This window comes from Ovis canadensis, chromosome 1, assembly GCF_042477335.2.
Source record: "Ovis canadensis isolate MfBH-ARS-UI-01 breed Bighorn chromosome 1, ARS-UI_OviCan_v2, whole genome shotgun sequence".
NCBI lineage: Eukaryota > Metazoa > Chordata > Mammalia > Artiodactyla > Bovidae > Ovis > Ovis canadensis.
The window spans coordinates 22,214,821-22,229,847 of record NC_091245.1 but is presented as its reverse complement, the minus strand read 5'-3'; the positions used below and the strand labels follow the sequence as shown (position 1 = coordinate 22,229,847).

The following is a 15,027-nucleotide window of genomic DNA, read 5'->3' as shown; positions in this document are numbered from 1 at the left end:
CTCACAATCTTGGTGCCTCCTATCCCCTCTGATCCAGTCTTCCTGACCCCCACACACACCCAACTGTGGCCCAGGGAATGGTTCTCTCCTGTTGGAGGGGCAGATGTGGTTCCAGTACAGGCGGACGCTGACCCCAGCCTTCCACCATGACATCCTGAAGCCCTCCATGGGGCACATGGCCTACTCTGTCCAACTGATGGTGGTGAGTCCACCTCTCTCTCATCTGTGCATATTCACACCAAGCTCAATCCACAGTTCACTCTCAACCAGATATATCCATCATACATCCATCAGAAACAGCCCCCTAGAATAATGCGCTCAATCCCAGAGACAGGCACATTACACCCTAGAGTGCACAAACATATTGTCAAGTGCTGAAACTCCCTTCTACAGCCAAGCCTGTTCCCTCTTGCAGACACATGGACATATTATTACCCATCTTATGTGACACACACCTCAACATACATGTGCTACTGCCATATAGAGATAAGAATTTGGGGCTATGGTGGGGCTGCATCTGGGCCCCCAGAGTCCTCATTTCTGGTTGAGAACCAGTGTTCTGGGACAGACACAGTGATCATGGGGAGAAAGGATAATGTGCAGATGGAGGGACAGCTGAAGAAGGAGAAGACCTGGAGGCACTTGGACTTCCTGGACATCCTCCTCTTTGCGAGAGTGAGCGTGGGCAGGAGAGGCCTAAGCCTTTGTGCAGAAGCACACAGGAAGTGCATACCTGCACTCTGGCCCTGCCTCAGTAGATGGAGAATGGGAGCAGCTTGTCTTATGAGAACCTGTGGAAGTTTCAGTTGCCTTGGACAAATGAAAATGATTCATGTTGTCAAGCAGGGTATTTCAAGGCTATTTATACTAGAGAATATCACACTGTTAAATAAGACACCACAGGGATATTCTATTCAAGGGAGCTTTTTTTTTTTTTTTTTTTTTAATCAGCTTGTTTGTTTGTTCTTTAACGTTTTGTATTTTTTACTGAAATGAAAGTTGCTCAGTAGGGTACAACTCTTTGCACCCCTATGGACTGTAAAGTGCCAGGCTCCTCTGTCTGTGGAATTCTCCAGGCAAGAATACTGGAATGGGTAGCCATTGCTTTCTCCAGGGGATCTTCCTGACCAAGGATCAACCTGGGTCTCCTGCATTGCAGGCAGATTCTTTATCCTCTGAGCCACCTGCCCAATTTTTATTGGAGTACAGTCAATGATCAATGTGTGATAGTTTCAGGAGAACTCTGAAGAGACTCAGTCATCGGGAAGCTTTTAAAAATATTTACTTTTCTCTTTTATTTCAAACTGTCTAAAGGTTTAAAAAATGTAAGCAGATGATAGTTTGCAGTATCCTAGAACAACTCAAACTCCAGAATCAAGTTAGAAATATTATCTTCTCTTTATAATACCTACATTTTGTAACAAAAGAGAGATTGGTTTAAGAAAACAAATACAAAAAACAGCAACAAACCTGGAAGCCCAGTCTGAGCTCTGCCTTCACCTTCATCCTCCCCCAGGTGGGCGGGGACATCCTCCCAGATCAGGCTGGGTGCTCAGGGGAGGTCAGGCACAGTCAGGGACAGTCAGTGATCCAGAAGCCACTGCACCATGAGTGTCTCTGCACTGAGCCCCTCCAGAGCCCTGGGCGGGGTCTCTGGGCTCCTGCCAGTGGTCTTGCTGCTCGGTTTGGTTCTGGTTCTGCTCAAGGCGGCACAGCTCTACCTGCGCAGACAGTGGCTGCTCAAAGCCCTTCATCACTTCCCGTCTCCTCCTTCCCACTGGTTCTATGGACACAAGCTGGAGGTAGGATGGAGCTGGATGGGGGAGTGGGAGGGTCGGGAGGGCCGGAGATCTAGAGCATGGTCACACTCAGCAAGTTCATATCTGGCCCTGGGGTTGCCTGAGAGCACAGATGTGCAGTCTGATGGATCAGCCCCATGGGTTCACTGTGTGGGGACAACAGACAGGAGTCTAAGAAGGTGTCAAGTCACAGGAAAAGAGGCTTATCTGCGGGGTTGGGTTACGTCAGGTGTGGAGACAAACCGGCTTGGTTCATTCAGACTAAGGGATTTTCTAGTCCTATAAGGTCAGTGCCAGAAACCCACACCAGAGGCCACACACAGGAGCGAAGTTCCCAGGATGGGGCCAGATGAGGAAAACTGCCTGCTTGGTGTCCTCTCTCTGAACTATGAGCTCTTGGAACTGAGCCTGTAATCCTCCCACCCTCAGCCCCCAAAACAGAGCCTGCACAGAGCGGTGTCAGTCCATTGTGTGGAGGGACAGGCGGGAGGGAAAGGAGCAGCTTGCAGGTTGGGAGGGGCAGCACCTGCCCACCCAGCACCAGCACCAAAGCCTGGGGGTGGAGGAGCTCAGAGCAAAGTCAGGGCCCACATGGACATGGGTCACCAAGCCACCAAGGGTCTGTGGCTTAAACAAATTTTAGGAGATAATCACAGGTTGCAGAGAGCTGAGGTCCCACTCAGCAGCACGATTAGAGCAGAGTGCAGCCAAAGACGAGAACTAGAAGCAGCCCAAACCCCATGCAGGCTGGCCCAGCACCTCTCTCCCCGCTCCTTCCTGATCTCCTGCACCCCAGATCACTCAAGGTCCTCCCCCACTGCCTGTGCATTCCAGCCTCTGGGACTCGGCTCCCATGTGCCCTCTCCCAGGAATGATCTCATCCCTCCTATGACTGTCTCACAAGCCCCAGGCCCAAGTCATTTTCATCCTGGGTTTCCCAGGAGAGGAGAGGACTTTTTCCCTTGGATGTCCTTCTCATAAGTCAGTGGTAACTGGATGCAGCTATTTCTCTCTGCAAGATCATAGCGATGAGCTGCTTCTGGGAAACCTTGCCTCTGGCTCATGTTTCTATCCTGAAAGCATGTTGGTAAATTATGAGCCAAAGAAAGAGCAAGTGCAGGAAGACTTTCCTAACACCCAGGTCTGAGTTAGGCCCCCTTCCCCAAAGCCTCCCCATAGGCTTTGTCTTCTGTCCATCACCCTTTCATGACGCCCTCCGCTTATGGCCAGAAGCTCTCTCATCTATTTCACTAGCCTGCAGGCCACAAACAGACAAGCATCTAGAGCCACCTCCTAATTTAGTGCCTTCAATCTGTGTCTGGCACAGAGTTACTGCTCAGTAAACACAAGCTCAGTGAAGGAACGTGACCCAGAGTGGCCAATTTGCCTCAGAGCTGGTGAGTCTTGATGGTAGAAGGACGCTGGTAGAGGTCAAAGTGTGGAGGGTTTGATCTGAGTTACACAGAAGCCATTGAAGTAAAGACGATGTGACTATTTGGAACTTGCCTGGGATCAACTGTTGACAAGAAATCCAGAGGTAACAAAACAAACTGAGCCTGCAAAGGAGAGGAGAGGCAGTTGCTCTGTGGTAAAGATGCCAGGCCACCGGGCAGAGGGAAGCACGTGAGCAAAGACCTGGAAGAGGAGCAGGTGGACCCAGTGCAGGAGCGCTGGCAGCAGCATCCTGGGGGCAGCACAATGGGTCCTGTGGAATCGCCAGCCTGTCAGGGCAAGAAGACAGAGGGTAAATTCAGAAAGGAGAGGCCTCTGGGGTCCACACTCAGGTGTGCACAAAGGTTCCACTACAAGACGGGAAGTGCACAAATGTTTCTGACAATTAGCCAACGAAAATGAGATCAAAAATCCACATGTCAAAATCTTATTCCAATACCATTCTCATATGTGTACATGCTGAATCTGACCTACAACTGTGCACACATGCAATATGGGAAATAATGTCATACACACAATGTAATATTTAATTTTTTTCACTTAGCCATGCACACTCCAAACATTCTTTCATACTCATATACATTAACATGTATGCTGGGAGATCATCAAACATATATATGATCAGGATGGCAAATGTAACCAATATATAAATTCAATTCTTAAAATATCTATCTCTTCTCTAAATAAACCAAATAATATGAAAAATTGTTTACTTTCTCCAGGGGATCTTACCAACCCAGCATCAACCCAGGTCTCCCACTTTGTAGGCAAATTCATAATACCTGAGGTGCCAGGGAAGCCTACCAAGTGACAGAGATTATCATAAATTGCTCAAGAAGTTATGTCACTGTGTGCAAATTATTTCCAAATGTTTCACAAGCCAAGGAGTTATCTTTGATGTAAGATTCTGTAGGCAGTTTGTAGTGTTGGCCCGTAACTCTACTTGACATGGAACAGAATCTGATTATAGGAAAATGGGGGACAGCCTGCAAGGTTGGATGAGATTCCAGGTCAGAAGAAATAGTTCTAACTCTTAGTTCTGCTGATGGATGCAGAGTGATCACCTGGTACCCTTCCAGGCCTTCACCTCCACTCCTGCCCCGAAACTAAAAGAGAGGTCATTGACTTGTGTTTCCCTTGGTGACAGTTCCAAGAGGAGGGTGAGCTGCCACACCTACTGAAAAGGGTAGAGAAATACCCAAGGGCCTGTGTTCGCTGGCTGTGGGGCACAAGGGCCTTTGTATTGGTCTACGACCCTGACTACATGAAGATGGTCCTGGGGAGATCAGGTGAGAGGGAAACCCTCAGCTGGAAACAATCTTCCATTTGAGTACATGCCCCTGGGTGTGAAATTCCAGAAGACACAGGCACATCAGATGCCAAGGCCTGAATTCCTCCAAACACCCATCCAACCAAAGCCAGAGAGGACAACATTATTTACCGTTATTAAATGCTTTACTCCTGGTGGGGCTGGATTCTCTTTTACGTCTCTTTTCTTTTTACAAACAAATTGAGATGATCCCAGACCTGGAGCCAATTCCCTGTCCACACGGTCCTAGGTTGGGCACCTTTCACTGTTGCCAGTCCTGGGTCTTGAGATGGCCAGACCACCACTGACTATAGAAAAATCACAGACTCTGTCTCATTCTATGGCACCGAACAGAGTCTACGTTTCAGGGCAATTCACCATCTTAGTCCTGTGGGTGTTCTGCTCTGCAACACTGAGTCTACGTTCCTGGGACCACGGTGACTATCAGGACAGAGAGAGTCAGGGGTGGGAGGCAAGTGGGTGGTGGCTTCAGAGTGAGTGCCATTTGAAAAGCACCAGGAAGGGAAGGGAGCCCAAGGTCTAGACCTCAGGTGCTCTAGAGGCTGTCTGCCTTGTTTGGTCCCATCCATCTTCCCTCCTTATTTTTCAGACCCAAAGTCTCACATTACCTACAGACACCTGAAGCCCTGGATTGGTAAGTATATTTAAATACAACTGCCAACCACCCACCTGTTAGGTTAACCAAGAGTGGTCTCTTTGTGTAAATGGAGAAAAACAGGTGTCAGGCACCCTCATCTCTGAATCAAACCTCATTTTTCTAAAATGCCACCAGTCTTTGTAATGGTGCTCTAGCCCTCCTGAAGCCTAGCTGCTTCTTCATCGCTTCTCAGTCTTTCCTAATGTTGCCTGACTTTTCGATAAGTTCTTTTATGACCTGCCCCCTTACACTTTTTTGTCATAATCACATGCTATGGACAGACATACTAGAAATTCACATCGCTGAAATGTACTGGCCTCGCTGATTCTTGCCCATGGAAGACTTCTCCTGACACCCTTGGTTCCTCCCAAGAGGGCCCTAGTCTCCCCGATGCCCATACACACCCATCTGTGGTTCAGGGACAGGTTTGCTGCTATTGGAGGGGCAGAAGTGGTTCCAGCACCGGCGGATGCTGACCCCAGCCTTCCACTATGACATCCTGAAGCCCTACGTGGGAATCATGGCTGACTCTGTCCGAGTGATGCTGGTGAGTCCACCCCTTGTCACCATACGCACTAGAATCCAGCACAGCTGACAAAGTCCACTATCAGACACTTATGTCCCTCACACACCCATGAATAGAGCCACCCAGAATGATGCACTCATGACTTCGTACGAGAGAGCACTCATTAAAGCTAGGTGGGACAGAGGAACATCTAGGCGCCAGCTTGGATCCATAATGTTCTCCTCACCAAGAGAAATCAGGGCCATGGTGTATTCAGGGTCCACTCTTCTATCTCCACGTTTGAACACAGGGGAGTAGATCAAGGAGGTCAGCTCAAATTGGCCCTGGCTGGCCTGGACAATGGCAGCTGCAGAGGCAGAGTGGACATCCCATGATGTCATGCAGGTGGGCTCTGGCCTGGGTTCCATGGATTCTGAACATCACTGAGCCACTCATGGGAGGAAATGAGCCCAGGTCTACACTCACAGAGCTGGGCCTTCACAAACATCACCTCTGATCCAGAACAGGTTCTGTTCTTAGCTGTTCTTAACATCTGTTCTTAGCTAACATTAGATGAATGAAAGCAATTGAATAGCTCATGCCCCGTCTAGGAGCTGCATTAGAGCCATTTTAGCTTTTCCTTGCCTTGAAATCTTTGCTTCCTAGTGTTGGATATCACCTGTCCACATCTGACATCAGGACACAGAAGTTCTCCCTCTGTCCCCTGAGAAACTATGCTTTCTGCTCTGCCAAAGGTGGTTATTTTAATAAATTATTCCAAATATTCAGAATCAGTTAGGATATTAGAGGAGAATATAACTGCGTGTATAAGAAAGATTCAGAAAAAATAGGCATCACATTACACATGGGTGTTATAAGCCTAAGTTGCTAAAATATGTCTGCTTAGAAGATGAGGAAATCTCATCTGAAGATGTAGAAACAGAGAGAAGGCCTGGCCTTGGCAGCACAGGTCTTCTAGGAGAGCAGAGCAGGGTCAATCACCATCCCTCCACAGGACAAGTGGGAGGAGCTCATCAGCCAGGACTCACACCTGGAGATCTTTGGACATGTCTCCTCGATGACCCTGGACACCATCATGAAGTGCGCCTTCAGCCACCAGGGCAGCGTCCAGACGGACAGGTCAGTGACAGCTCTTCAAGGGCAGGGTCCTGTTTTCATGAATGGGAAGGACTTACCTGAGGGGCAGTAAGGGCAGTGTGGATGCTTATCAGCACAAAAAGTAACATTCTACAGAGAGACATGGACCATGGTCAAATTCCACCCAGACCACCCTTGACTCAGTCAGAGGTCCCTGACTCCTGCTCGGGGAGAAGCCTGGCCTCTCTGGACACCTGAAAAGGACTCCAGGGGAAGGGCTCCAGGGAAATACGGCAGAAATCACAATGCCTCGGTGTGGCCTGAGGAATCTGACCCTCTCCAGGTCAGTGCCTCTCTCAACTCCAGTCTCTTCTGCGCCCTCTCCCTTCAGGAACTCCCAGTCCTACATCCAGGCCATCAGGGACCTCAGTCATCTGATTTTTTCCCGACTGCGGAATGCTCTCCACCAGAACGACCTCATCTACAGGCTGACCCCTGAAGGCCGCTGGAACCACCAGGCCCTCCAGCTCACCCATCAACACACAGGTTCCCCTCCCACATGGGCTGGTCCCCCCTGACCACACCCGCCCCACCACAGCACCCCCCCCCACCACAGCCCCGCCCCCACAGCTTCATCAGGCTCACGTGGCCTAGCCTTGACCCCATAGGCAAAGCCCAGACCCCTGCTTCCTCTTCAGGAGCTGGCACACACCCGCCTGCTGCAGGGACTGGGAACCCAGAGGTCAGGGTGTCAGGTGTTGAACAGGGAGTTACAGGAGTCACCATGTTGGTGATGCCTGAGTGAGACCCCCTCCCAGCAGCATTCAGGCAGAGCCCCCACGGGCTGTGCTAGAGTCGGGATTCCCGTCTGGAGTAGAATATGTTGGAACTCTAATCCCTGACATGCTCAGCCAGTCCCAACCTCACCCTCATTCACCTGGCACCCAGACTGGGCCTGAAGGGCAGAGAGGCTTATGGTGGGTGCAGACTCTGAACCGCCCAGAGTCCTCAGCTCTGGCTGGGAACCACTGCTCTGGGACAGATGCAGTGATCAAGGAGAGGAAGGCTCACCTGCAGAAGGAGGGAGAACTTGAGAAGGTGAGGAGCAGGAGGCACTTGGACTTCCTGGACATCCTCCTCTTTGCCAGAGTGAGTGTGGGCAGGAGAGGCCTGAGCCTTTGGGCAGAAGCACACAGGAAGGGCATAGCTGCACTCTGGCCCTGCCTCCACAGATGGAGAACGGGAGCAGCTTGTCTGACAAGGACCTCCGTGCTGAGGTGGACACGTTCATGTTTGAGGGTCACGACACCACAGCCAGTGGCATCTCCTGGATCCTCTATGCTCTAGCCTCCCACCCAGAACATCAGCAGAGGTGTCGGGAAGAGATCCAGAGCCTCCTTGCGGATGGTGCTTCCATAACCTGGTGAGTGTCCTGGAGATGGAAGAACCCTGTCCTACCTGAACTCAAGAGAATCCGTGGTTGTCCAGTCCTGCCTGCCCTCAGATGGGCTTCCTTTCAGGGACCATCTGGACCAGATGCCCTACACCACCATGTGCATCAAGGAGGCCATGAGACTCTATCCACCAGTACCAGTCATTGGCAGAGAGCTTAGCAAGCCCATCACCTTCCCTGATGGACGCTCCTTACCTGCAGGTATGAACTTCACCTCCCCACTCAGCTAAGCACTCTGTAGGACCACATGCTAGACCAGAAATCCACCTGTGCATTTCCAGTTTCAGGATGCTCTGGCTCTTGTCTGCCTGAAGATAATATTTATTCTCTAGTTTGAATGAGCTTTAAAGAATGCTTTTCCATAGATCCTAGGATTAATACTACCATATATTAAATAATCCTACTTCTAGGAACATACCTTGGGAAAACCAGAATCCAAAAATCACATGTGCCGCAGTGTCCATTGCAGCATTGTTTACAATAGCCAGGACGTGGAGGCAACCAAGGTGTTCACTGATAGATGAATGGATAATGAAGCTGCGGTCCGTACACACAATGGAATATTACTCAGTATAAAATGGAACAAATATGAGTCAGTTGCAGTGAGGTGGAAAAATCTACAGCGTGTTATACAGAGTGAAGCACTCAGAAAGAGAAAAACAAATATCGCATATTAACACACACACGTAAACATAGACTCTAGGAAAATAGTGCTGATGAATGTATTTGCAGAGCAGGAATGTAGATGCAGACACAGGGAATGGACTTGTGGATGCAGGAGGGGAAGGAGAGGGTAGGACAAGTTGAGAAAGTAACATCGGCACAGATAGACTATCATGTGTAAAATACTAGTATGTATCTAGTGGAAAGCTGCTATATAAGGGGAAGCCCAGCCTAATTCTCTGAAATGGCCTAGCGGGGTGGAATGGGAAGGGCGAGAGAGGTGCAGGATGGAGGGGATATAGTTGTTGTTTAGTTGCTAAGTCATGTCTGGCTCTTTTGCGACCCCACAGAGTGTAGCCCACCAGGCTCCACTGTCCATGACATTTGTCAGGCAAGAATAAGGAAGTGAGTTGCCATTTCCCTCTCTCTATATATAGATACATAACTGCACCTTGTGGAGGAGTCTGGTAGGCTGCAGTCCATGGGGTTGCAAAGTCGGACACGACTGAGTGACTTCACTTTCACTTTTCACTTTCCTGCATTGGAGAAGGAAATGGCAACCCACTCCAGTGTTCTTGCCTGGAGAATCCCAGGGAAGGGAGAGCCTGGTGGGCTGCCGTCTATGGGCTCTCATAGAGTCAGACACGACTGAAGCGACTTAGCAGCAGCAGCAGCAGCAGCATGGCAGAAACTAACACACCTTTGGAAAGTAACTAACCTCTACTGAAAGAAAAAAATGTTTGACACAAAACCTGAATGCAACAAAGGGCAACAAGTAAATGTTGACCCTTCTGTGTGGTCTTATAATGGAGCCTAAAATTCTAATTCTTGAATCATGAAGGCAGAAGCAGGGGGAGGCATGGTGCTTCCAAATGGGGTGTAAATAAGGGAGGGCGCTCAAGAGACTCCACTGACATGGGTCATAGGCTCTAGTCTCTGAGGTGCCCTCTGGCGGATGGCAAGGAGCAGGTGATGATGAGGTCTGAGAGCCCTGCCATGGCTGGAGGCCACCCACTGACTCAGCACCCAGTGGGTCTGAATCCCAGCCCGTTCCCTCCTAATTGTGGGATCATAGGCCCAACTCTTAACCTCTCTGAGGCTCAGGTGCTTCATGGGCTTGTGGGGACAGGAGTGCTTGCGTGAGGATTACATGATTCTTGCACATTCCCCAGGTTCATGATGGCACTTGATAAATGTGAGTTGTCACCTGAGCTGCTCCTAAGTGTATCCTTGCCGTTCCTTTAATTCTCAGTCCTGGGCTGTGGTCACCTACCCCTAATCTGTGACCGTGTGCTTTGTCATGCCCCGCCCACCTGTCTTGAAAGAGCATCATTCCAGAGTGACGGAGGCTGCTCCCATGATGGCTCCCGGGACTTTTTTGAGGCCACACATCCCCTGCACTATGGGACCATCAGCTTCTCTCTCTCCTCTGCCCCACAGGAATCTTACTGTCCCTCTCCATTTATGGGCTTCATCACAACCCAAAGGTGTGGCCGAACCCAGAGGTACGATGGACGCGGGAAGAGGAGATGGGACCTCTCTCGACACCAAACCCTTCCCCTGCTCCCTCTCCGGGATTCTTATCCCCCAGTGCATTCATGTGAGGGGTCTGACCCCGAATGTCCAGGCCCTGGTGCTCTCTCTGCAGGTATTTGACCCAACCCGGTTCGCACCAGGTTCTACTCGACACAGCCATGCCTTCCTGCCCTTCTCAGGAGGATCCAGGTGAGGCCTCTGTACTGGGGGAAGCAAGTGTCATGGGTTGCTACCCGATGTGTGAGATTGTCTACCTTCATATGAGGAGCATGAAGTTCCGTCCTTGTATGTTGATGGGCTGAGAAGGAGGCATGGGTCTCCATGTACAAGAAGGTCTTCAGGACCCACCACAATGACAGACCTCCCACTGTCCACAAGGATTGACCTCATTTCCATGTCCATGGCCAATCCAAAGTATCCAGGGTTTTCCTCACTTTAGGAGTATGACGTTATAGCATTACAGTCTTCATGACATTTAAACTACACATGTTTGGTTAACACCATTTCAGTCACACAATTATCTTCATTGAAAGATGATTTTTTCTGTTCCCACCTTCCTAGTCAGCCCCGTGCCTTTCTGCTTAATTCACCTGTCCACCCACACTGTATTCGTCGTGCTTGCCTGGATTGGGAATTCCATGTCCTGAGGCTTCAAGTTATGTATGTGATCAGTTATAGTTAATTGAAGAAAGTTTCACAGTCATGAGTATGTTCTCACTTCCTGCACTACATCCAACATAGATTTGACTGTGTATTAATATAACCATGACAGATATTTTCTGTTGCCAAAATTCTTTATTAAAAAGCAGAGTTTAGACACCATGGTCCCAGATTATACAGAGTAATGTTAGTAAGAACAGTCTTAAAGTGGAGGACAATCAAGCCTGCTTTGGGGAGTCTATTGCTGATCCTGCTCATGATGCCAGTTTCTCACTGCTCATACTGTGCACACTGTTTGCTGAACGCAGGATAGATGCAAAGCATCAGCTAAGAGGCTGGAGGAGGACTGGAGGAGCCATAGGGACTGCAGACACGTTTATTCTTTCCTGGCTGTGTTATGGCCGCCATAACACAGCTCTGTCCTGCCTGACACAGCTGCCGTAGCAGCAGCCATAAAAACCATAACATAACCTCATATAATATAACCATGATGTTGGTCCAACTTAGCCCCAGTGCAGTAGTAACCAGGGCTTTCATAGCGAAACTCATAAAGGAGTACCTCACACCTCCCGCAGACCTTTTGCAGGTGGAGCTTAGATACCAAAAAGTAGCCAGAGTCCAAGCGAGTACCGTGTGATGCATGTGCGCAGTGCTATAGGTAATCCAGCTCTTCCATAATCATTAGTTACAAACCCCGAGGCAACAGTGAGAGGCCTCAGGGAGAGAGCACCTGACAATGCCATCTTGGCTAATTTGCTCTTTCCCTACAGGAAGGAGAGTATTTTGTGTTTGACATGTGCATTTGGAAAATCTATTTCATGTAAAACATAAAGCACCCTTGAGATAGCTATTAGCCTGATTGATACACTCCTAAATGATTGCTGTGAAGATCTTAAAGGGCACAGGACCTCCCCTGAAACAGTAACTCCAGTGGCTTTGCAACATAGTAGAAACAAGTTTTTTCTGACTGTACAGATCTAGGAAACTTTCAGTTGGTGAATCAACCTTTACAGAACAGTGTTGGAGTAAACTGTCTTATTGATTCTAGGATTTGGTTTATGCCAGGGTCCAGTTCTTCCTTGTAGACATGGCTGCAGGTCATTCAGTTGCTGCTAGAGGGCAGGAGGGACTCGGCAGCTTGATTCCTACATCAGACTGAATATTTCTTTTCTTCTCATTCCACTTGAGTTGTTTTCAATTCAGTCAATATTGTTCAAATGTGAAAGTATGTATTAAGCGTGTCTCTGTGTGCCAAGACCTGTGCTAGGAGATGGGAACACCGGGATGATAACGCTGTCCTCCCCCAGGGCTCACAGTCAACAACATGTCTACTTCAACAGACATCATTCACCCATCCACTCTCTCACTCATTCAGTCCTTGAGCAGACTGTGCGGGTATCCATGATCCGACACTGTGCTGGGCACTGGATTTGATGTGTCCTTGAGTTAACACCCATGGTGCCTTGAGGGTCTCGAGTGGGAAGAGGTGCAGCCAGCAGAGGGGGTGAGGGTGGTGGTCACTGGCTTGAGCCTTGAGCATGAGGATGGCAGAGGCGAGGGGAGGGGACCTCAACCGTCGCTGAGTCAGGAAGAGGAGAGTGACAGACCCCAGGTGAGTGAGGAAGAATCCAGAGAGGGCTGTGATGCCGCTGAGGCACTGGGACGTGTACTCCCTGTGATGCGCAACAGACAGGCCTGGAGCGACTGTGGCTTTAGAGGGAGGGAAGGAGTGGAAGCTGAAAAGGCCAGATGAGGATCCCAAGGGATGGTTAAGAGGGTCATTTCTGGATTAGAATAGAATGTTCCAAAGGTAGACTGACTGAGGAGCTAAGGGAGACAGGAAGCCAGACCATTAACTGAGAGGGAATTGATCCAGTAGGTTCAGAGTGGTTAACATTTGTCCTCTCCAGGAAGCCTCCCTGTTGCCATTCTGATTCCTTGCACAGCCCTGTCTTGTCTTCTCTGGGGACTGGGCAGCCTGTTTGTCCACTGTAGGTGGTAAGGTCCTGTATCCACACTGCCCCTACAGTGCCCTGGGCTGACCTGAAACCAGGAATTGCCAGTGGACAAGTGAATAACGTACTAGTTCACACTTGACTTGACTCTGCAGCTTAAAGTACTAATGCTCCCCAGGTTTTCCTGCTGAGAGCAGGAGTATGAGTTAGGAGCAGTCCTTAGAGAGGTGGGCTTTGCCATCTGTCAGGGAAGAGCTCTGCTGGCAAGTTCAGTGGGATGAGTAAGGAAGGGATCAGGTTTGACCACAGGAGGAGAGCCCTGATTCCCTGTGCTCAGCAGGGGTTAGAAGCCTCTGCTTACTTCCTTTTTACTTCTAAGCTAGGAACTGCATTGGGAAGCAGTTTGCCATGAATGAGTTGAAGGTGGCCGTGGCCCTGACCTTGCTCCGCTTTGAGCTGTCACCGGATCCCGCCAGGGTCCCTGTGCCCATGCCAGTCGTTGTGCTGAGATCCACAAATGGGATCCACCTGCAGCTCAGGAAGCTCTCTGATTCAGGTAGGGACAAGGACAAGCTCTGAGGGCCCCTGTCTGCCATCCCGTCTTGCTGTCACTCTCCCTGTCCTTGCCCCCTTGCCCTCTTCCTGCTTTTGTCTGCCCCCCTGCCAGCTTGCTCATATCCTGCCTCCTGCCCAGCAGCAGACTTTCTGCCCTTCTCCTCTCACCTTTCTCCAGGCTCCCTATGTGCTGTCTCTCCATCTGTCTCTGACTCCCTGTATCTCTCACTGTCCACTGGAATCCTGATCACCCGACACCCTCCAATCTGTCTGTTCTCTCCTGTATTTCTCCCCTTCTGCCTGCCTCTCTGTCCCTGAATTCACTTCTGTTTTGATGGTAAAATGAATTGTGTCTGCCTTAGGGACTTAGAACAACACAAAATTATCCTCTGATGGCTCTGGAGTGAGAAGTCAGAAAAGGGTTTCCCTGGACACAACCAAGATGTTGACACGCCCCTCATCCAGGGACCTGGGACAGGATCCTGCTTTTTGTCATTTTTGCATCTAGAGCTTCAATCCTTGCATTCCTTGGCTCCTGGGCCTTCCTCCACATTCAAATCCAGCAGCATCTTCAAATGTCCCTCTGCTTCTGTCTTCACATAACCCTCTCTTTCATCAAGACTTTGTGCTTAGCTGGGCAACTCAGATCGAACAGGCTTATTCTGGGGTTCTGGGAACTAGGACAAGAACACCTGGGGAGCCATCCCTGGACCTGTTAAATCCTGTGTGCCTCCCTTCACCCTGGACCACTGCTCTCTCCTGTGTGAGATGGGTCTACCCCCGTTTCACTCACATGGCTTCCTCTTTCCCCGTCCTTGGATAAAGTGCACAATATCATACGGAATGTGTGTGTCTTGTCTGAAAGGAGTTGGATGAAGCAGAAGAGAGAGAAGGGGAGGGAATAACAGCAGGGAGGAGGAGGGGAGATAACGCCTGCTCTGTGAGGCCGAGGCCTAGTAGGTAGAGCATGTCCAGCCCCCCTGCAGCTTCACACTCTGGAGTCACTCAAGCCCCACACCCTGCCTGGCGTCTGAGGCTCCCATGACAGCTGAGTCAGAAGAAAGGCCTCGTCACCTGAGGCTCAGAGGGAAGACACTCACTCCAACACCTGTCAGGGAGGGAGCCTGCCTCTTCTGTGGTAGCTTCCTCACCACATCTGTAGAGGGGCCCAGCCAGCGCCCACCCTGTCCTGAGCAGGGAAGACTTACAGACTTTGTCAGGCACAAAGGCCTCCTTCACTCCAGAAGAGATTTGAGAAGAGCCCAGCCTGGCCATGTCACCAGCCCCCTGGCAGCCGTTCCTCATGGGCAGGGCCTGCAGGCTCCTCAGATGCCACAAGGGGTGGGTGTGTGTGTGTGCAGGAGGGCCTGGAGGAACCAGCTGG

General features: G+C 50.0%; 1 protein-coding gene across 3 annotated transcripts; it reads left to right on the top strand.

Moving 5' to 3' along the window:
* The first annotated feature begins 160 nt into the window (after positions 1-160).
* Positions 161-14,482, top strand: LOC138440777 (taurochenodeoxycholic 6 alpha-hydroxylase-like). 3 transcript variants are annotated; one of them, XM_069590664.1, is made up of 13 exons: positions 1,226-1,802; positions 4,399-4,540; positions 5,171-5,215; positions 5,638-5,765; positions 6,739-6,863; positions 7,213-7,367; positions 7,864-7,970; positions 8,054-8,244; positions 8,342-8,475; positions 10,378-10,442; positions 10,586-10,662; positions 13,472-13,644; positions 14,006-14,482. In XM_069590664.1, exons 1-13 carry the CDS (start codon positions 1,608-1,610, stop codon positions 14,011-14,013), a joined length of 1,545 nt encoding a protein of 514 aa, XP_069446765.1. In that variant the 5' UTR covers positions 1,226-1,607; the 3' UTR covers positions 14,014-14,482. The 3 variants fall into 3 exon arrangements, with proteins under 3 accessions (XP_069446771.1, XP_069446765.1, XP_069446756.1); XM_069590670.1 differs by lacking the exons at positions 1,226-1,802; positions 14,006-14,482 and adding an exon at positions 161-202 and having other exon boundaries at positions 13,472-13,682; XM_069590655.1 differs by lacking the exon at positions 14,006-14,482 and having other exon boundaries at positions 13,472-13,682.
* The last annotated feature ends 545 nt before the right edge of the window (positions 14,483-15,027 follow it).